Source organism: Micropterus dolomieu, linkage group LG06 (assembly GCF_021292245.1).
Source record: "Micropterus dolomieu isolate WLL.071019.BEF.003 ecotype Adirondacks linkage group LG06, ASM2129224v1, whole genome shotgun sequence".
Classification (NCBI taxonomy): Eukaryota; Metazoa; Chordata; class Actinopteri; order Centrarchiformes; family Centrarchidae; genus Micropterus; species Micropterus dolomieu.
The window spans coordinates 11403973-11425438 of record NC_060155.1 but is presented as its reverse complement, the minus strand read 5'-3'; the positions used below and the strand labels follow the sequence as shown (position 1 = coordinate 11425438).

The following is a 21466-nucleotide window of genomic DNA, read 5'->3' as shown; positions in this document are numbered from 1 at the left end:
CTCTCTCTGTCCCTCACTCCCTACGTCCCTCGTTCCCTCTCTTGCTTTCTTTCTCCCCGTCATCTGTTTTTTCTTTCCACTACTTTTTTTATCCTCTGTTATCCTCTTCATCTCACTAACTCTTCCCTCTTTCCTTATTTTGTCAGTTGGGCGTTTGTTGATCGAGTTCAGCTCCCAGATGACGATGGAACGAGTGCAGAAAGAAAACCCCAACGTGACGGAGGGCGGCCGCTACACGCCTCCTGACTGTCGGCCTAGATGGAAGGTCTGTGTATAACTAAAGATTATTAGTAACTAAGTCAAAATGTTAAGTTTCTAAGTCAAAATTGTGACATTACAAATTCAAAATATCTTACTAAAATATCAAAATCTTACTCCCTCATAGTTTGAATTTGTCATTTTTATTTTATCACATATAACTTTTCATCTATTTTTCCTTTTCCTGGTAGAAATGGGAAAAGCAAACCAGAATTCTGTACAGAATTGTGGTCGCTTTTTTCACAGAGGAAAAAAAAACAATTTAAGTGTTCGAAGTCTTTTTCCTCTTGCTAACACTTCGCTGAGGTCAGGGTGTTTCCTTGAGTAGCGAAGATAACACCAAAATAGGTGCACTTGTCATAACAATGACTAACCGTACAGAAACCAAGGTCAATTTGCTGCCAGTCTTCATCTGAGTGCAAAATTACCGTGAATTTACACAGTAAATTACTATTCAACCTTGGACTGTTTTGACACGTGAGAATGACTCACTATAAGCACAGAGATACAAGACGACCTCAGATCTGTCTTAGATCTACAATGCCATTGAAAGGTCCTTCCTTGAACTGCTTCATTCATAAATAATGAGCACCAACTTTGTGTAAACTGTGACATTAACCAGGGAAATGATGTTCTGGTGCAGAACAGTTCAGCATAGGATGAAAGAAAGCTCATTTAAGCATAATTGCTCAAAGAAACACTCTTCAGAGATCTGAAAGAGGCACTGTCTCATAATCTTTGTCAACAGAAAAGCTTCAGAGCAGCGCACCTTGACGGATCATACTCAATTTTCTTTGCCAGCATTGATTTGATTATGCATTCGAATGGCTCCCCAACTCATTGAAATGTGGTAATGTTTTATTGTAAATGTTCCTGTTAGATACAAACAAATTACCAGTTGAAATTCCCAAACAAATTACCATCTCTGTTGTTTAGGTGGCCATCATCATCCCGTTCCGTCACAGAGAAAACCACCTAAAGTACTGGCTCCACTACCTCCACCCTATCCTCAGACGGCAGAGGATTGACTATGGCATCTACATCATCAACCAGGTAGATCATGCGAGACCTCCTCAGCCTGAATGCAAAAATATTGTAAAGTAAGACCAGGACCTTCTGGCTACATTTACCCATTATTTTCATTGTGGGTTAATCTGAGGATTATTTTTGTCTTGAGAATTTGTAGCACAATTCTATAACATAAAGTTTGTGTGCGTATGAAAGAAAATAGTAAGGATTAAAGGAAAGAAAGTCAAGGCTGATTTGAGTGGCCTCCAGCAGCTAACTCAAGCACAGGCTCCACGAGTGGTCAGCCAAATAGTGTACATCAAAGATGTTCTTGTTAAGGTTTTGTTATTTGTGGTTGGTCGAAAAAGGAAATGATCTCGAGGAAGAGCCTTAACAGTTCTCAGCACAAGACAAGTGGGTAAACGGATGTAGGCTCTCTCTCAGTCCAGCTGAAGCTCAACAGATTTGACAACCCAATGCTGCTTCACAGGAGAACCAATGGTAGAAAGAGAGGGAGTCAAATCAAATCAAGTTGATTTATAAAGCACATTTACAACCAAAGTTGTCCTGAGTGCTGTACAATAAAATAACATAATGAGATAACATAACATGGTAAGCAGCATAACAGTATTATCCCATACATAAATAATTAAGTAAAGGAACAGATGGAAAATTTAAAAGCCTTAAGAACAGTCAAAGTCCTGAGAAAACATGGAGGGTGTTTACGTCATGAAGACGGTTGTATGATCAGGTTCTTGTGCGAGGATTAAAATACTGTCATTGACAATATAACACCACATTGAATTTATGTTTAATTACACTGATCTTTGGCTGATGTGAGACATTGTTTGTTTTGCACCAGCTCGGATATATACGAGCTTTCAAAAAACATCCCAGTGGTTATTACAACTTGCAAGTTGACGTGAACACTATTAATTCAGAATATTACAGTAACGCCAAAATGGCATGAATAATACATTAATACACAGTTAATGATAAGTCCTGCCCACTACCAGCCAGCCAAAAACTGATACTATGAGCCTACTACTCATACTAACATAGTCTATTAACTCTTTGTAGGTGGACAGAAAATAGTGAAATTTGACCATCACAATTTCACAGAGCTCAAGAGGATGTCTACAAAGTGCTTGTTTTGTTCAGTGATATAAAAAAGCAGCAAATCCTCACATGTAAAAAGCTGCAACCAGCAAACGTAATTGCTAATTCATTTTGTGTACTAATCAGTTGGCTAATCGTTTCAGCACTACCTGGATCTCTTCCTCAGTACACAGAAAATTTGAAATGATCACATTCAAAATCTTCAAATTTAGAGAATTCAAATGTGAATTTCTCCTTTCTCAATCTTTAGTATGACATCACACGCAAAGTAGGTCATGGGTAATAAATATAATTTTTTTCTTGCAAAGACATTTGTTTTATGATAAACTGCATTACAGGCCAAGCAAAAGAGTTTAGGTATGTCTCGTTGCAAGCTCAAATTACGCTATGACAAGAAGTAGACATGAACTAGATCTGTCAGCTCATGTTAAGTTCTGAGTAGTGAACCAATAATTAGATCACTGTTGCCACCATCAGGTAATTCAGTTTATTAATATGGCGGGGGAGAGTTTATAACTGCATGTAGAAATTGAGAACAAGTAAACCCCAACAGGCTGCCCTCCCTCTTTCCACAACCCCAACTGATCTTCAGTGACTGATTCTTCTTACAACAAAAACCCATCTGCAGCGTAAATCAGCAACATATTTACTTTCACTGCACTCAGTTCAGCAGAAGCACAAGGAGCGTGATTTTCTAAGCAACGCTGTGAGAGTGTGTGTGAGTCTACCATGCTGTGTTGGATGAGAGTTCTTCTTCCTCTACATTATCGGTAATGAGCTCTCCTTTCTGCCCTTTCTCTCCCCTGTGGGCCTTGCGCAACGCCTTAATCACTCCCCCTGTGGGACAGACCTTTGGTTCCGCCTGCCCTGCTGTGTTCTGCTCTTGATATGGCTATGTTCCAGTGTCTTACTGTCTTGCTTTTACACTTGTACACACGCACAAACACATATTCTCTCTGAGCATCTTAGCAATAATGAATCTTTCTTATCTCAAATATAAAGATGCAACGGTGAGGGTGTGTAGAGCTGTTAGAGTGGGTGCTTTTTAACCTATCCTTCCCTTTCCTTTCATTTCTCTAGGAGAGTGGCTCAACTCTCATTGAAATTTCCATCACATTCTGTGAAAATGATATGATGATGTTGATAATAATAACAACAATTTATTTAGCACATTTCAGATTATAAAATAGAGCAAAATACCAAAATATAATAAGTAAATAATATTAAAATAAATAGTAAAAATATTAAAATAAACTAATAAAAATATTGAACATGGAAAAATAAATGTGAAGGCTAACAAATATAAAAGGCTTTTTCAGAAAGTTAGGTTTCACTCTCTGAAGACTGTTCAGCCTCTCTCATTAAAAGAACTGTAAATATCACTGCTCCAAACCTGTATCTCTTGTCTTGTATTTGTTTCTACCAATAAAAGTCATTATGTAATGCAACATCATAAGGTAATATGATTTTACAGTTTGACAGCGACGTCATCACAGCTGCTGCTACATCGTCAACTCGTTCACCTGCACTTCAAACAGATACAGCTCCGCTGCCCGGCTGTAATTATCTGTATCATTTCCATAACTGTTTGATTTAGAGGGGTTTGTCTGAAGTGGAAATTACTCATGTGTATTTTTAAAATGCATTTAAACTTGTTGAGATTCTTAAAACCAGATATATTCTCTCATGTAACCAGCTACGCAGGTGCATTGTGTAGTGGGGTTAATTTCTGCCTCGAGTTTTTAGATTAGTTTTGAAATGACCCAGAGATTACCAGTGATTTTAATACCACAGCTGGAGGGATCTACTTTAGTTCCACTACAAGTAATATTGACTGCAGAGTGTTCCCCTCTTTAAAACTGTTTCTAAAAGGACTGATTCATCAGCAACTGCTTATGGGTAAAAAAAAACTTTGGGTTTCTCCTTGATTGAAATTTGGATTTTATACTAATTGGTAAGGAAGGGCATCTTGAGGTTATACATTTTTTATTCAGCAGTTGCACATCTAATATTATCATTGTGTTTCCATTAGCTCCAAATCGGAGCACTGCTGCTACACTTATACTCCCAGGATTTATGTTTGCATTGAGCTCTGGCCACATGCCAAATTAGTCTAAAGAATTTGGGACTTTGGGAACCACACGGTTTGGAGCCTGGATTTATAACATATTTTAAAATGTGTCCACCCATAGTGGAGTTTTTATGATGATCTTGTTGACAGCAGATCATAAAAGCTTTATGGCTATAGCTCCAAATAAATAAAAATGAAAAAGGGCTCCCGATCTGTACCTGTAGGAAGGCCTAACTGTTTCCTTAATAAACAACACAAAACAAAACAAACAGGGGCATGTATAAAAAATATCTTTCCGTTAGGTTTTCATCCTGTTACTTTGTTTCAAATGCTCAAATCTACCCGTGTAGAGAGGTTATGCACGACACATGGATATCAAACTACCAGACAAGCTGAGTGGAAGTCAGTGGTGAAGTGGACAGTGAAGCAGGTAGACTAGAAACAGGACAGACAAGCGGGCAGATTGAGAGCAGCTGAATCAAAGAGACAGAGGTGGGATTTTGATGACAAGAAGTCCTGATGTATCTGACACGATGAGCGATTAAACCTTTACACCCAGTGCCACTTACTGAGAGGACGGCGGAGAGCACTTTTCTATTGCGCTCGCTCGAGTATAAAATGAGTGGAAGTCTGAACCTTTTAACATAGAGCCACTGGAGGGGGATGCAGGTAGTGGGATGAGCAGTGATAATTTTCCCCCTCCGGTCTCATCCTTGCTAACAGATAGTGGCTGTCATGTCCTTAGAGTCAAAACAGTCACTTTGTGGAAGAGAAAGGCCCAATGGTAGACGGTACAAATGCCCTGGGATCACCTTCACTTCACACACATGCACGCAAAAACACACATGCATGAACACACACACACATATACAAATTAATGTCAGTGTTTCCCACGCATAGGATATACTTAGGCCTGTCCAAGTATATTCAAGCCTGTCTAAGTAACGTTACATTGATTAGCAGTGTGGAGATTACACCAAACTGATGATGTTTTGGAAACCTGATAAAATAAGAGTCAGAGATCCAGTATCAGACCTGTGTTAAAGTGAAATGTGTAAATCAAAGAGCAAACAACACGGGCAAGCTTCAGCCACTCAGAGCTGCAGACATCACACACGATTGATCACGCGCGTGCACACACACACACACACGCATCAACACAGCACTCAGTCATTTTAACCTGATGGTATGATCTCTGCCTGTCATCACAGGAGATTGATGGCACACACATCACACACGCACGCATCAACACAACACTCAGTCAGTGGGTGGAGTGCACGTGGCCGAGCAGCGTGGAGAAAAACAGACGCCACAGTTGAAAGAGGAATGATGGAGCTGAGAGGAAGCACATTAAAAGGAGAAAAACCCTGGAGGAAGGTGAAGTGAAATGCTACAGAATTACCGGTACGTTCACAAGCAGATATGGTTAGTGCTTAAAAAAACAACCAAAGAAACATGCTAGCAGGGCTATAAGCAGCGGGCTACGTATGTTATTTGGGGTGAGAGAGAGTGAGAGAGACCGCGTACGTGTCGGTAAATGCAACTTTCAGCGTGTGTATCGATAACAGATAGTGCACATCTTTAAAGTATGATTCAGTTTTGTGTAAAATTATACCATGCACTGTAATAGCACAATACATGAAATAATTGCCCTCCAAAAAGGACCTCCCTCTCACTTGGCTTCCACAAAGATTTACCCCACCTCATGCCACTGCTCAGTGCACCATGATGTCAGAGCTACCCTTCCTGAGTTGATTCTGTAAGAAACATGCTATTTAGGAAAGCAGCAGTCAGAGCTATGGGGAAAGGCCACGTGCAAAAATTTACCGACAATGATTCCCTCCAGCGGCTCTAAATACAGTCTTTTTGACTGTATTTAGAGCCGCTGGAGAATTTTGGGTTCAGAATTTTGGGTATGGAGATTCATTCGCCACCTTTGAAACCACATACTTGTGGTAACATATTCTTGACCCAAGGTTAACTTACTGCCGTTTTCCAGGCCTTTCAATCATATCTTCGGCAGTGAACAGAATTTGCTATTCCCTCCCCCGTCCCCCGTCTGTTTTCAGGAAGGTTATTTTATCATTGAACAGAGAAATATGCAACTCTTGTTATCATGTGACAGAGGTTTCATACTTAGTAAGTCACTGAAAAAGGTAGTTGGATATGGTTGAAACTAACTGCAACTAATGTCACTTTATCCGACAATTTCTTTCTCGGGTAATTGTTTTTTTTTGCTTAAAACATGACTTAAATGATTATTTGACTAGCAAAATTTTTGGCAGTTCATTTTGTCTGTCGTTTAATTTCTTAGCACTTTATTGTATTTGCCAGGAAATGGTTTAATAATAGCAATGATTTATTGAAAAGGGCACATGTCAGAGGCTCAGCTGCTAAAGAGCACCACAAACCGCTTGTCATTTATTCTTATTGTGGCTGAATTCACATTACTTCAGATTGGAGGCTGTTTTGTCTGCTTGCTGCACCATCCTGCCGCCTTTGTTTTGTCTCAACCGGACATTTTTAAGCAGCTATCATCTCACACTAAAAAGTGGTGCTACTGGTGAGGTACGGTGAGTAGGCGTTGCAGAGGGATCATGCGGAAAGTTATATAGCAACCTTGCTGTTCTGCCCTGCTGCTCTGTGTCCTCTGTGCCTGCCGAGGACCGGGGCCAATGTTTGTTTGTTGGCCATCGGCTCATCATGTAAACTGGAGAAAAGCCCAGAGAGGGGGACCGAACAAAAAGAAAAGCAGGTGAGAAAGAGAGGGTGAGGGAGGTAGGTGAGCGACAGAAGTGATGAAGAAAGAAGAGCCATCTGCTGTTAGGATTTTTATGGCTATATTCAGGTCGAAAAAAGCTGGATGATATTATTGATTTATAACGTCTAGTACGCTGCAGCTATGGGGAAGTCTATAAGGCAAAAGTCACGTAATATTCTGCCTTTTGTCGTTTCTTCTCCGAAATCTTCAGTGGTGGGAGAAGTACAGAGATCCTTTATTTAAGAATAAGTACCAGCACAACAATGTAAAAATATTCAATTAAAAGTAAAAGTCCTTAATTCAAAATTATTTTAGTATGGTATTATCAGCAAAATATACTTCAGATATCAAACGTAAAAGTAATGGTTCTGCAGCAAGAAGGCCCCTGTGTGTGTGTGTGTGTGTGTGTGTGTGTGTGTGTGTGTGTATGTATATAACATTATTATTATTATTATTATTGTTATTATGATGATGATGATGATGATGCTTCAGTGTGTAAGCAGCATTCCTATTGGTCCTTAAAACTCATAGACATAATAGACATAATAGACAAAATATGAATATTCTAAATCAGTTGTAATTGCTAAAGAAAAATACACTGCTTAGGCAGTAACTAAATTTGGAGGTGCTTTTGAGTCTAAAGTTGTCTTAGTCTCTTTTTTTTGTGGGATTTTTGCACCAGCAGATAATCGAGAGGATAAAAATGAAAGCAGGATAAAATGCCACATACTGACATCTGGTGTCAACACACACAACAGTAAAATCTTTCTCTGGGCCCCTGGCTCCACTAATCCACCAAGATATGACCCACTACCTCCTTTCTCCATCTGCCACCCCGCCATCCCCTCATACACACACACACTCGGACTTTCCAGCAACTGCATCTGTCTAGATTCTCGGGTTATGTTGTAGCGGAAGGAGAATCCAGTCATCCTTCACGCAGTTTGTGTCTTCTTATTCACGCCTACACTTCAGTTCCAACAGTGTCCGGCACTGAGTGGACACCAAAGGATCAGGTTGGATTAAGCTCTCTGTGTTTTTGTCTGTATTTGTTTGGGCTTGAAGGTCACGCTAAGGCGGGCCGGGCAGTTCATTGGTCTTGGAATGGCCAGAGAGCCTGCCAGTTTTTCTGTGCAAGACTGCCAAAATATTTCTGGGTGCACCAACCTCTGCATTTTACTGGTTTATCTTTGTTGTGCTTGTCTTTGTTGCGTTGCTGATGCGCTCATTTTATCAAATTTCAAGAGACTCGTGTGATGCCACCAACTAAACTGAAGCAAAAATGCTACAAAACGGTCCATCCTTTTTTAAATTTCAGATAAGAATCCAATTGCTGTTATTTGACTGCCAGCGCTGCAGCTAACAATTACTTTCATTATTAATTCGGCAATCAATCTTTTGGTCCAAAATGTGTCAGAATTAATTAATGGGGATCGATGCCCAATTTTAAAAGGACCTGTTTTCAAAATTTCTCAAAACCCGAAAATCAATAAGGTCCAAGCTTATCGATACTGCGATTGAGACTAGCGGGTCCTATAATGTAACGTTATGTCTCGAGTGTCAAATCTGATTTAACTTTAAACACAATAGATAAGAAAACTAATGTTTTTTTAGTGATGTCACCGAAACACGGTATCAAACGGGCCCGGGACTGTTTATAGTCAGGCTGCAGCCCCTGTTGCTCTCTGTCGGCTCCTACATACACACAGCAGAGCGAGATGCCGTGCCATTGCGGTGGAGACGGTGAAGTTAAGTTAGCTCCAAACTATTCAAGTTGCCGAAAGCTCCACTCGTTACTGTAAGTGTGTGCACAAAAACTTTTGTGAGTAAAAAGATAATACAATATCAATACACCTGTGTGTAGGTTAAACGTGTAGAAAGGGTTCTCTGCTCTGTCCTCAGTCTCTCAACCTGTATGTTTTAAACAAACACAACTAACGTTAGCTTGGCATTAGTCAAATGTTACAAACAAGCTAAATGGAAAGCTGTCTGTCTGTAATATACACTGGTCTGTAGTCTTAAAATTTGGCACATTGTTGTAAACTCAGCTTCTGGCTGAGAAAAACCAGCCGCTCTGCCTTCTACCAGGCAAGAGAGGAGGAGGAGGAGGAAGGATTGATACAGTTTTCTTTCTAAATGTCACTCAGTATTGTCAGATATCGAGTTTATTTGCTGTTGTAAACATTAATGTTGCTGCTCTAGAAACAACATTTAGTTGTATTTAAAATATTAAATTCTAATCCTACAATTAATTAAAAAACAAGCAGTTAATATGCACACTTCAATATTTATTTATTTATCGCAAGTCATATGTCATCTCAATATAAACACAATGTTCCTCATACAGGCCAATCTCATGTCCGTTGGGTCTGGTCGTGCTATTATATATAATAACTGTCACCAAATAATAGTAAAGTATCGATAGTGGTATAGATAAAGACTCAGATCATTAAGTAGTCTCTATAATGGTATAAATATCAATAAAAATTAACGATCCCCATCCCTTTCCATCATGATTTTTTGTAGGGGAACTCAGGGATTTTATGCATCAAAGTCTGTTGAATTTATTCAAGCGATGTCACTTGAGTCAACATAGTTTGTGGCTGAGTTGGGGGGTATGGAGTTAGAAAGAAGTGACCTTACCAGACCCCTGTAACCCGCTCCTCATCTCTGCTTGACGCTACTAACATAACCATGGATGTATAAAAAGATCTTTATGCCAGACCAAAAGATATCGCCTATTTAGTTCAGTATGAATTGCTTGCCTGGCACAGAAAACCATGGTACCCACATTAAAAAACTCTCAAAACTGCATTTCGTGACACAAGAACAGCAGTATTATAAGTTACAGTTGTGACTTTTCTCCTCCAACATTTCCGCTCTTTTGGCGCGAAATGCATTCTGGGATACCTGGCTATTCGAAGTTCTCACAAGTCACTACCGATGCAGGCTCGGTAAAACGGCCGAAGCGAGAACACATCCGGGTATTTGACTGTACTTGGCTGGATGCGGACTTTTGAATTGGAACAGTACTTTGGCTGCGACTGATGACGTTTCACAAGTCCACAAGAACACAAGTACAGACAAGAACGCAGATTGAAAAACAGCAGGTCTTATTGTACATCCATTGCGGTGTGGGTAATGTTGGTGCTAGCTTTTGACAAGGAAGAATAATGCCTGGAATAAAAAAGACTATCTCTGGTTTGCTGGTGGAGTTGTCTTTTAAAGCCCAAGCTGATGTCACATTATTTTGTCAAAACCTAAAACTTTTTCAGTTTACTATCACATAAGACAAAAAAGGCAGCAAACCTGACAAGCTGCAATGCATGAACTATAAAAGCAGTTGCTCTTATTTTTTAAATGATCTAAATTATTTTTCAGTCAGTCGACTTAATCAATTCATCAGAATCAGCTTTATTTGTCAGGCGTGTGTACACATGTAAGGAATTTGACTTTATTACAATATTTAATATAACAAAGGGACAATATAATAGAAAATCAACTTCACAATGTTGTAAAGAATATTTGTGTGACATCAGTTTGAATCAGGCAATGAAAAATAAATGCACAATCACGTAAGATCCAAGACTTATAATAGCACAATATGACCGTATTCTCATAGTATAATTGATCTGTTCTCATCGGTAATCAGCTTTCCATGTGTCCCAGATTAGTTTAGAAAAAACTGTTTATGTGAAGAAGCATTTATAGATGACTTAAAGAGCATTAGGACGTCACACTGCCATAGTGCATGAAATTACTGACTCTTTAGTAAAGCATGTCGGTCTTTGTATTTGTGATTTTGGTAACAAGTTTTAGTGCGACGGAAAATCCATCCAGTCGCATAGCAATAAAATTCAATCCATGGCACTCTTTATCTTTAGTCTGTATTAGCAATTTTATTCAGGTGATAGACAGAACAAAGCCTATTTAATTATAAAATTAATTATTTTCTTATCTACTTGGAAAGGGTGCAGACCTGGTTGAGATATTTAGACATAAACCTCTTAGAACAAAGGAAAGCCTGTGCCAGACCTCAATCTGTTTTTCAGTCTCTGTTTCTCTCTCTTTCACTTTCACCACCACTCTAGCCCATGCATGGTTAATGCACTTTCCATCTTCTACTACTAGAAATTGAAAATGTTAAAAGAGAGAAAAGAAAATGAGGGAGTTTTTGTGCTGTTGACCATGGAATAGGGTATTGATCTGATGAGCAACAACTCTGTTCCTGTCCTCCTCCTTCTCCCCCCCTCACCTTACTCCCTGTTGAACTTTTATGTTTCAGTGTGTGTTGGAGCGTTGTTACTGTTTTGTAGAGGAACTGTACAGTAAAATAATGTTCTCATTCGCACCCCTAGAACCTATTGAGTCCCAGGTGCAAAGTGCCTGTGTTAGCCTGTGCTGCGATGAATTATAGATGAAGTCTTTCTCTCCTCTCACAGCAACTCTAACCTCTAGTACTGTTTCTTTGCCGCTTCTAATTGCATTGTACCAAATGCACACACTCCAGATATCCATTAACACCTCCTACAGTGGAGTGTAGTGAGATAAAAAGTGTGTGACCTTTTTAAAATCCCAAACTCCTAAAATGGTTATCTGAGATTTCTGGCACAACTTCACTAACTTCCAAAGTGCATGGAGAAAAGGTAAAAGGTCTGGAGACGTCAAAACTCTAGCAACACTTGTAAAGAATAACTGACAATAAAGTTAACCCCGAAGTGGTCGACCCTGATCAATTTTAGAATCGGGCTGAATTTCTGACATAATTGGTTGTTGTTTGAGTTTGAGAGCAGTTATTCACAGCACCTGATTAATTGCCTGAACATTCAGCAATTTTGCTCTTGGACAATTTGTCTGATTTCTGGCATGTGGCGTTAAGCATATCATATATTATATATCAACTGTCTTGCAGTTTGAGTAGTTCCATGGTCTGATTTAGCACATGTCAAAAGATCCATTATAAACTGTAGGGAGCTTATTTAATATGATTGGAGTTATATTTTAGATGTAGCGGCTATAACTGTAACTCAGCCGCATCTAAGGGGGCATTCACACCTGAAAGTCTGCACCAAGATCCGAACCAAAGTTCATGTTTTGATACATTTTGATACATTCGGTCAGATTTGGTTTGGCTTCACACTACAAATCTGCGACCGATCATCTATGTGGGCAGCGTCTCCCTGTACTTGACACTGATTGGTTTATTAACCAGTCAATCAGGTATCTTTGACAAAAATGAATGAATAAAGAATGAAAATATGCATTTTTCCCGCTATATTGTTATTTTTATGGCATTACTACCTGCAGCACTAACTAAACTGAAGGCTAGTTCAAAATCGCAATTAAATGTCCTCGTTGTGCGAACATCAAAACGTCGCCAACAGGAGGAGAAGACAGCAAGCAATCATTCTGCACCTCCGTTTGAGGAGAGACCAAAGAGATGGGTGGCAGTGTGCTTCTATAGTGGCCGTCTGTTTGAAAAGATGAGCTGTCACGGGAGATTTATAATTGTGTCCTTATTTCAATGCATTTCCTCGTGCATTTGTTTGTTTCCAGTTTACACAGCAACCGCCGAACTTCCTGTAGTCTGAAAGTCGGAACCATCCAAAAAATGCTTTCACACCAGAAACGAATCGAACCATGGTTCAGTTTGATCCGGACCAAGTCCACCTCTTTTCATCACACCAAATTTCGTCTGTTTGGTCCGGACTGTGGTCCGGGGGAGGTTTCACACCTGCAATTTTGGTTCAGACCAAACTGAAAAGTCGGAAAGTCCGGACCAAAGGAGGTAGGTGTGAAAGCCCGCTAAGACTTTGACTTTGACTGCATCTTCCAGAAGTCTGCAGCTTGATCAACCACAATAATGATTGATAAATCACAGAAGACCTGTCACACACATTTGACAAGCCCAGTATACACATGCATCTTTTTGAAGTGCAAAAAAAAATGCAAAACATTAGCTGCATGTTTACTTGGATAAAGTGCACAGACGTAATTTGAAGCATGGTGCAACAGCAAATATTTTAGTGATGCATAATTTAACTTTTCTTGCCACAGCTTCCCCCTCAATCAGGCGTCCATTAACAGCGAGCTGTTGAGACAGAAAAGACAAATATGGTCCATACTCACACCATTATACCGCTACATAATACAGTATATGAGGCTGTTATTTTATTTATAGAGTTTTGTCTCACTTTTTATAATCAGTTAAATTTCTAGTCAACTTTATTGTCCCAAATGAGCAACAGCAGCTGCATCAAGCGTACAAAATAAATGCACAACACTCCACTTAGACCTAGAGTGAGCAGCACAAGCTGTACGAACATAAAATGTGGAGGAACCAGTATTTAACAGTACTGTCCAAGGGCTTTTGGAGTTTCAATGGACCCAAAGATTGCTATGGACCCGAGTACAGACTAGCTAGAGAGAGTAGATTAAGTGTACTTCTCTGTTTATTGTCTTTTCAAAATAATTGTAACTCAATTATTTGCTCAACCCCTCAGCCTGTTTTTATTTTCCATTTAACTCTTTTAACCCTGATTGTACACTGCACTGTAACTTTTACTGTCCTGTTTTACCCTGTTTATTATTATATTATTATTATTATTATTTTTATTCCTATTTTTATTTTCTATTTCACCAAAATTATATTTTAATGTGTATTTTTTCAATTTCCCTATGTTGCTTTTATGTTTAGTGTAAAACACTTTGAATTGCCTTGTTGTTGAAATGTGCTATACAAATAAACTTGCCTTGCCTTTAGAAAATAGAACCGCTTTTGTGAGGCAGGTTTGAATGTCATAAAGACAGAGACTGTGACATAACTGTAAATATACACACTGACATATCATATCAACAGGAGATATATGTATATCATCTTCTGTGTCTTCATCATCTACAGGATCAACATGTTGGTTATTATTTAAAAAAGGATTAATAAATTAAATCAGGTTTTGAGGGTGTGTGTAATATCTCTCCTTAATAACATGTCGGGTGTTTTTAGTCCCTCCAACTCTGAAACCACAACCTTTTCCTTTTTTTTTCACCTCCACTCAGGGCCAAAGTGTAGTGATATTTGGACAGCGGCCCTTCACACTTTCCTCTTGTGCTGTCAGCCAAACAGCCAAACTTGACGACCTTGCTGTTCAGAGAGCTGAGAACAGCTGGGTGAAACCTTCTAACCACCTTGACAAGCCCTCGTTAAAGCGGCCCAAAAATGTCACTCTGATTCAAACCCATTCGTTCCTCAGCTGTTTCCCCTACCCAGCGCTCGCCTCTACTTGGACTGTGTCTCCACTGTGTTTACCTCCTGCACACTGATTTGGCAGAGAAGGCCAGACAAATAATTGTTTTCTTTCCTTCTTGTCCATAAAGGTTGCATGAGAAGATATATGAACCTACTCCCTTGCTTTAATGGTGATTAAATAGATTTTTTGTTTGCCTGTAGGTAGCTTAGGCAGCTGGTTGAATATACAGTAGCTAATATTCAGTAAAACATAACGTTTGCATTTGTGCTCGCCTGAAGGGCAGTGGCAGTAACCTGTAAACAAATATTTTAAAAACAGGCTATTTCAGAGTTGGAACATTGTGTCTGTAGACAAGTTCATAGATGTCAGATTGCCTTACAAATGTGGATCTTGCTTTAGGTGGTTTTGGACAGGGTAGCGTGGTGGTCTTTTGCTCACAGCAAAGTGGGTCTGCGTTCAAACCTGGAAAGCCAGCAGGAGTCTTTGTGAGTGAATGTTCCTACCTTTGTCTTGTTAAAAGGATCTAAAGTGAATAGCTGTTTGTGTCAACCGTGCATGTGTGCTGGGATAGGTAACAGGACCTCTGTGACCCTACGCAGAATACGCAGGATGGGATTTTTGATATCCTATATATAATATTGGACTTCCTGATGTTTGAGGAAAATTGAGAGATGGATTAAAAAAAGAATGGTAAAAAACACCAAGCCTCTAGTTTGTGAAGCAGGTTTTCTGTTAAAAATCAAAGTTATCATTATTTTCCCAGACTTGATAAAGCTCCTCCAGGGCCAAAGGCATTGGCATTGTGTCTCTGTAAAGATTCTGACACAATGTGGGCACAGGAACTCAATATTAATGTTGAGGTTGAACGTAATAATGCCTGGACACAGTGTTATTATGACACACATGCTAATCTCAGGTAGGCGACCTCAGATACAGAGAGATACAACCGAACAGAAAGAACCTTTCAGTCAGGGTTATATTTATATTTCGAAAGGGAGACGCATTATAAACAACCCACACGTTTTTAATATTCAGCCCTCACACCTCCCAATGTATTTTGTAATAAAGGCAAGCTTTTTTAGTTATCTCTCGGTCTCCTCTCTTTATTTCATTCCGCCGTCCTTTCTGCTTACTAGGGCCAAGACACAAAGAGGCTGCACTGAAGATGGTTTGTAATAATGTCAGCAGTATTAGAGATTACCAGTGGGGACAAGATCATTGTGTAAAACATACTGCGGTTAGCTATAAAGCACAAAAGTGGGATGGGGAAAAAAATACTGTTAGTCGTAATTGTTGAGAAAATTGGCCCAAAATGCTTCCCATTTATTGTCGTTTCCTCCTAATGGCTCTGCTCTGTGGTTCCAAAGCAAGATGAGGATAAGTGAGACTTCATGTAACTTTCAATTCTCTCTTATTAGAGGAGCACTTTGTTTTTTCTCTCATTTCTAGACAATCCTTTGTCCGCACTGTCGCTGTTTTTCTAGAGGATGAATGTGTGTATGTGTGTGTGTGTGTGTGTGATCCCAGATCTTTAGCACAATAACTTCTGCAAACCGCAGCATCTCATCTGTGTGATAGTGTTGTGGTTCAGCATGCCATATGAGGCTTATAAGTACACAACAGGATCATGGGCAAGTGTCCCATGATGCATTTGTACCAATAGCATAAGGAGCTATTCATCATGAATGTATTGGCATTTGATCTTGACGAAGAGCTCCCTCTTCCACAGAGGGAGATGGTTGGATAGATGGATGGATTCTTTATTGTTTTTTCAAAGGAAATGTTGCCACATTTCCTTTTTTTAGGATATTACATAAATACACACAAGCACAGCATATTTATGCATGATGCTTTATTTTGAAATGTCCTTTGATCCTGTAATAATAAGATAAACTATTATGAAGTATTATTAGTAGTTGTAGTATTAATGACTATACTGCCTAATGTGGGAAGAAGCCAGATGTAAATGAAGCTAATCTGCATTTGAATAAGATTTTAACAAATGTTTTAAGTAGTTTAGATTAGATTAGATAAATGAGGAGGTTATTTATTTATTTAAGTTTTGAGTTTTACTTTGAGCAGTCAGATAATCGCACTGGTCGCCCAGAGTCCAAATTTGAGCCCTGCTTTTTATCAAAACTCCACAAGCTCCTTTACGGGTGATGGGCTGACATTTGCACATGTTTGACAACAGGATGGTAGCAAGTCAGTTTCACTTTTATTGGTGGTAAAATTAAAGGTGAGCGCACCAGAAATGTTGCCTATAACTGCTGTCAGTCAAAGATGAACCAGGAATTTGTCTTTAAACTTTGATAGATACTTGCAAAAGACAGTTTATTAATTTTGCTGTTCTCCTTTGATTAACCCTGTCTTTGTTTATAACGTCTTGATTGTTTGACTGCTCAAGGTTTTTGTTTCAGACCAGATCTCAGCAATTTACTATGTGAGGACAGTATCATTATTACTGATAGGAGTAATGCTCCAAAACTACAAAAAGAAAACCCAAGTTGTAATAATATATCATTATTCTTAGATAGTATACAGGTTTTGCAGGTGACAAGATGACTGCTAAGAAGCAAAGAGGTGGAAGAAATGTGATCTCGTTTTGTTTTATGTTGTATTCTTGAAACCCCATCTTCTTATGTTTAGTGTTGTTAAAAATTAAACAAAGTTACATGTCCAGAGTAATATGTCTAATATCACCAGGTGTACAGTATTATTTCTCACCTTGGATGGAGCAGTGACCCCCTAGAAAAGTATTAGAGAGCCTATTTAACCCCCTCTTAGACAGCCCTGTCTCAAACACAAACTGCTGCAATATACAAAATGTGTGAGCGTATGTACTGTGTGATATACATATACATGACAGATCTGCTGTATTACATGTGGAGATAACATGATGTGGCATAAGTAATGGATGGTGTTTGTGTTACATATGAAACATTCTATCTATTACACACATATTTTGACATTATAACTTTTTTCAGTTCAACTTGAAGACAAAGATTTGAAGAAAAAGGATTTACATTGTCATTTGTCAGACAACGTGCAAGTTCCTTAAAGGTTTCACATCTTCCATGCAGTGGAGGCCGTCCCTCCTTCATCTGAGTGACCTGCTGCATATTGGGGGGGGGGGGTAAAAGTTGTCATGTCTTGAGTCAAGGACAGTGCTGTTTCCATTTTTGTTGATGGATGTTTAAGCAGTCAATAATGTAGTGTTGGTGTGACAGGCCATGAGATGTAGTATGATAGCAGCTGTAATACCAGGCAATATAGGACCAATCTCTCTGAGCGGACTGACCTTCAACTTGTTTATCTTTGCCTTTGTGTCAGCAGCCCAGCAGTCAGAGAATCTCTGTGAAATGGGAAAAGGCCTTCGACATCTTGATGAGGGAACCCAGGAGGATATGAGAAGGGATAAAGCACCATATTAAATTTGCAACAGTCTCTGTCAGTAGCAGCTAACACATCTTTGAAAATAATACATATTGATTTGGCAAAATGGGTCTGATATTGTTCTTCTCAAGGTCTCAACAGGAGAAGCCTGTTACTCTGAGCTGCAGCACAGCAAAACCTTCCTTTTGAAAAATTAAACAAAGAGAGGGATTGTACAGTGTGTCGGGAGAGAGGAGCATGCTGTCAAAAAAACTGACATGACCTTCGCTCTGTGAAAGACGCCATTCTTTCTCTTTTTTTCCCAGTTGTTCTGCATCCTTTTTCCTCAGTGGTTTTGAATAGAGGGAGTTCGAATAGAAAAGTAAGCAGAAAGAGATCGGGCGACGCCAAGTGAAGACAAAATTGAGGTTATTCAACGATTTGAGTTTTTGTTGCTGCTTTCCATCTTTAACTGCATTCTGTATGTATCTACGTGTATTGGTGGTAGAATTGCCTATGAATGTGAACAGGATGACAGATCTGCTGAGATGTTAAAGAATCACATCAAATGCATATGAGGCCAATGTTGTGTTAACATCTTTGACCAGGTTTTGCAGCTAAAGTTTAAATGTTAAACTGATGTTGTTAAATGTTAAAATTAATATTGCGTCGTAGGATGGGTTATGCATTATGACATGCACCCACCCTCTCTACCATGCACACTCTATGCAATCCAGGGAGGGTGGATTAGATGAGAGAACATATAGGACATTACAGAAACTCTAAAATAATATTATCTTCAAATGTCAAACTCTGAACCAGGTAAGATAATAAGCAGGAAAAACTGTGTTTTAACAATGACATGTAACTGAAACACACACAGGAATACAATTACGGAAGTAGGTTTAATTCTGTATTGATAAAACTGTTATTTATTGCCCCGGCCATGTTCTTCATTCTGCTTTAGAATAATCTTTAAACCTTCTTAAAGATCTTTCCACGGCTGGAGAAAGAAGCTGCTGATAGCATATCTGGCAGTGTTCATGGGTTTTAATTGTCACAGTAAAGGTTTTTGTAAGTTGTTTGACCATATTTTAGAAATGCATTTAATGTCTTATTTTTGGCAACCTCAAATTGAATGACTAAGAGACACAAAAACTACCGAGATCTTTAAACTTTCATTGCTATTTCCATAGTAATGAGGGTGCTTAACTACTCTATAATTGTGTTGAGGTGTTGTAGCAGAACAAAAACACCTCCTCCAGTAAAGCTCTCTACCTTTACCTGATGATAGGTTTTTAGCCACCCACAAGCTAGTGGAAGCCTGATTTGATAAAGCCAATGAGTATGAGTGTATTTTCTATAAATGTCTTTAAACATAAGACAACTTCTGCTTGAAATCACAAAGAAATGACAACTTGTTGATTCATTCATTTACATTTCTTGACAACAGAAATGTCCTTTTATGTCCTTTGTACTTATGTATGTACTAATGTATATGCTACCAAATATACAGTGTTCAGTTGTCTAGGTTGACAGCATCCTGATGATGTGTCATCATGCCCTCACAAACACCCCTTTTTGGTTAATTTTCAACCATCAGGATTCCTTACTGTGTATTTCTGTTAACCCCTGCCCGCACTATGTGTGTAGGTGCATAGCTACGCAGTGAGATAAACACACTTCCAATAAAGGTTTAGGAGAGACATTGGCCTTTGAAGTTTTTACTGAAAGCAATAGTAAAATTGTGAAAAGGTATTGGAAACAACAGCTAATTGGAAACAACTAATTCAGTGTTAGTTATTACAAATCAGAGAAAGAAGATATGTTGTTAACAAGAGTTAGACCAAAGGTATTTTAAAGGTGAATTACTAAAAAGGAAAATGGATTCAGAAAGTATTGGCTGTCAAAGTTAGTTACATTGTGCCTCATAACAGGAAGGAAAATAGTATCATCAGTGTAAGAACATTAAGTCCCCATAGGCAGTAAAACACTGTTATTAATTCAGTGAACATACATGAAGGCTGTCGAAAGGGGTAAAAATGCTGTCTCAGAAGGTGTCTTAACAGCAAGGCATGAATTGCTGTTCAAAAAGATTGAACAATCATTTCTTGTCTCATAAGATGCCTTCAAACTGCCCCCGTATGATCAGTTTTGAAAGCAGCATCGATGCTGACTTTACTATGTCAAAAGGAAGCAATGGAGACAGACATTCCCAATTGAGCCGCCATAAAAATTCTAGTATGAATTTTCCTCTTGGTGCTTTCGCTGTACTTTGTTGTACTTTGGCTAGGAACTTACCATGTCTGTCCCCACAGCTCAGTGACATTTGACACACCAAATGGAAATAATAGGAGTGGAAGTGCGACAAAGCTAATGGGGATCGAGTCAGGGCAAGAACCTTGACCCCACTAACACCATTACATTCATCTGCTAGCTCAAGCTATATTACAGACTAAAATGCAATGTTTCCTGAGATATGTATTTGAAATAGAAAAACACACTATTCATAAAGAACAAAAGCTCTTTAGTGGTTCTTTGTGTGACTGTGGATTGGTGGGAGGATGTTTATTTCAGCAACTTGCAGCAATTTAAGACGGTTTGTCTGTTGCTAAGGAGGCAGGCAGGCATTCAACCCTGAGTACTGTGTGTAATAGGCTAGTGTATCTCTGTCTAGCCCCACGCTCTGCTCTTCCTCCTGCCTTTAGTCTTTGTTTTTTCTCTTAGACTTGCCTGTTTCTCTTTCTGTACATTTCTTTCTGTACGCTCTCTCTCTGTTCCCTGTCCTTCCTCCGCTCATCTTTCCCCCTACTCTCCACCACCTGGCATCTCCCAGAGAGAGTGTGGTGGCTGCTGATGACTCAGGGGAATGTGTGTGTGTGTGTGTGTGTGTGTGTGTGTGTGTGTTGGTGGGGAGGTAATTCAGAGAATCATGGCCATTCTCCCTTGTCCTCCCACATGATGGATTACCAGGCTGGGCAGAGACCTCACAGAGCCTGAACCTTACTGTACCATAAGTCCATAAAATTGGCTTTTTTAACAAACTATTCAAGAGGAATAACATCATGTATAAAGGCCAATGTAACCATATGTCTGCATGTATATACGCATATATGTATCTGAGAATCCGTCTGCTGCTTGCCTTGGTTAGGTCATTAGTTGCTTTGTTATCTAGTGACTAATGTATGAACCTGTGAGTTAAATGTTGCATTATCCTGCAGAAATAATGTCTTCAAGTCTAGTGTTGTGCTAGCAGAATTTTTAAATAGTTTATAGTCTTTCATGCTGTGGTCAGCACAACCCTGGGTCACATAGGTCTTGAGTGTTGATTACCAGTGGGACCACCTGCACCTACAATAACTTTGATAGACTTTTCTATCAAAAACAGCTAGCAATCTCCTGAGCTTGTATTGTTTATTCACACCACCAAGTAAGAACCATACAATACTTTAAAAGTTTTAACATTTAGTCCTATGAAATGGTATCATTACTTCCTAAATGTGATGTGTTTCCTGTTGAAACCGATGACTGTATGAAGGTTAAAACAGGACAATAAGGGGTCAATCCAATGTGTAAACCAATGGGTTATGTTTATGATGACTTTATTGGTTGGACTTATTACAGCAG

The 21466-nt window shown here is 39.1% G+C and overlaps 1 protein-coding gene across 3 annotated transcripts in view; it reads left to right on the top strand.

Moving 5' to 3' along the window:
- Positions 1-21466, top strand: part of b4galt2 (UDP-Gal:betaGlcNAc beta 1,4- galactosyltransferase, polypeptide 2) — a 178110-nt gene that overhangs the window by 82015 nt on the left and 74629 nt on the right. For all 3 annotated transcript variants that reach the window (XM_046051427.1, XM_046051426.1, XM_046051428.1), the window contains exons 4-5: positions 147-265; positions 1195-1311. In XM_046051427.1, coding sequence (XP_045907383.1) covers positions 147-265; positions 1195-1311 — 236 coding nt within the window. The remainder of the gene's footprint in view (positions 1-146; positions 266-1194; positions 1312-21466) is intronic.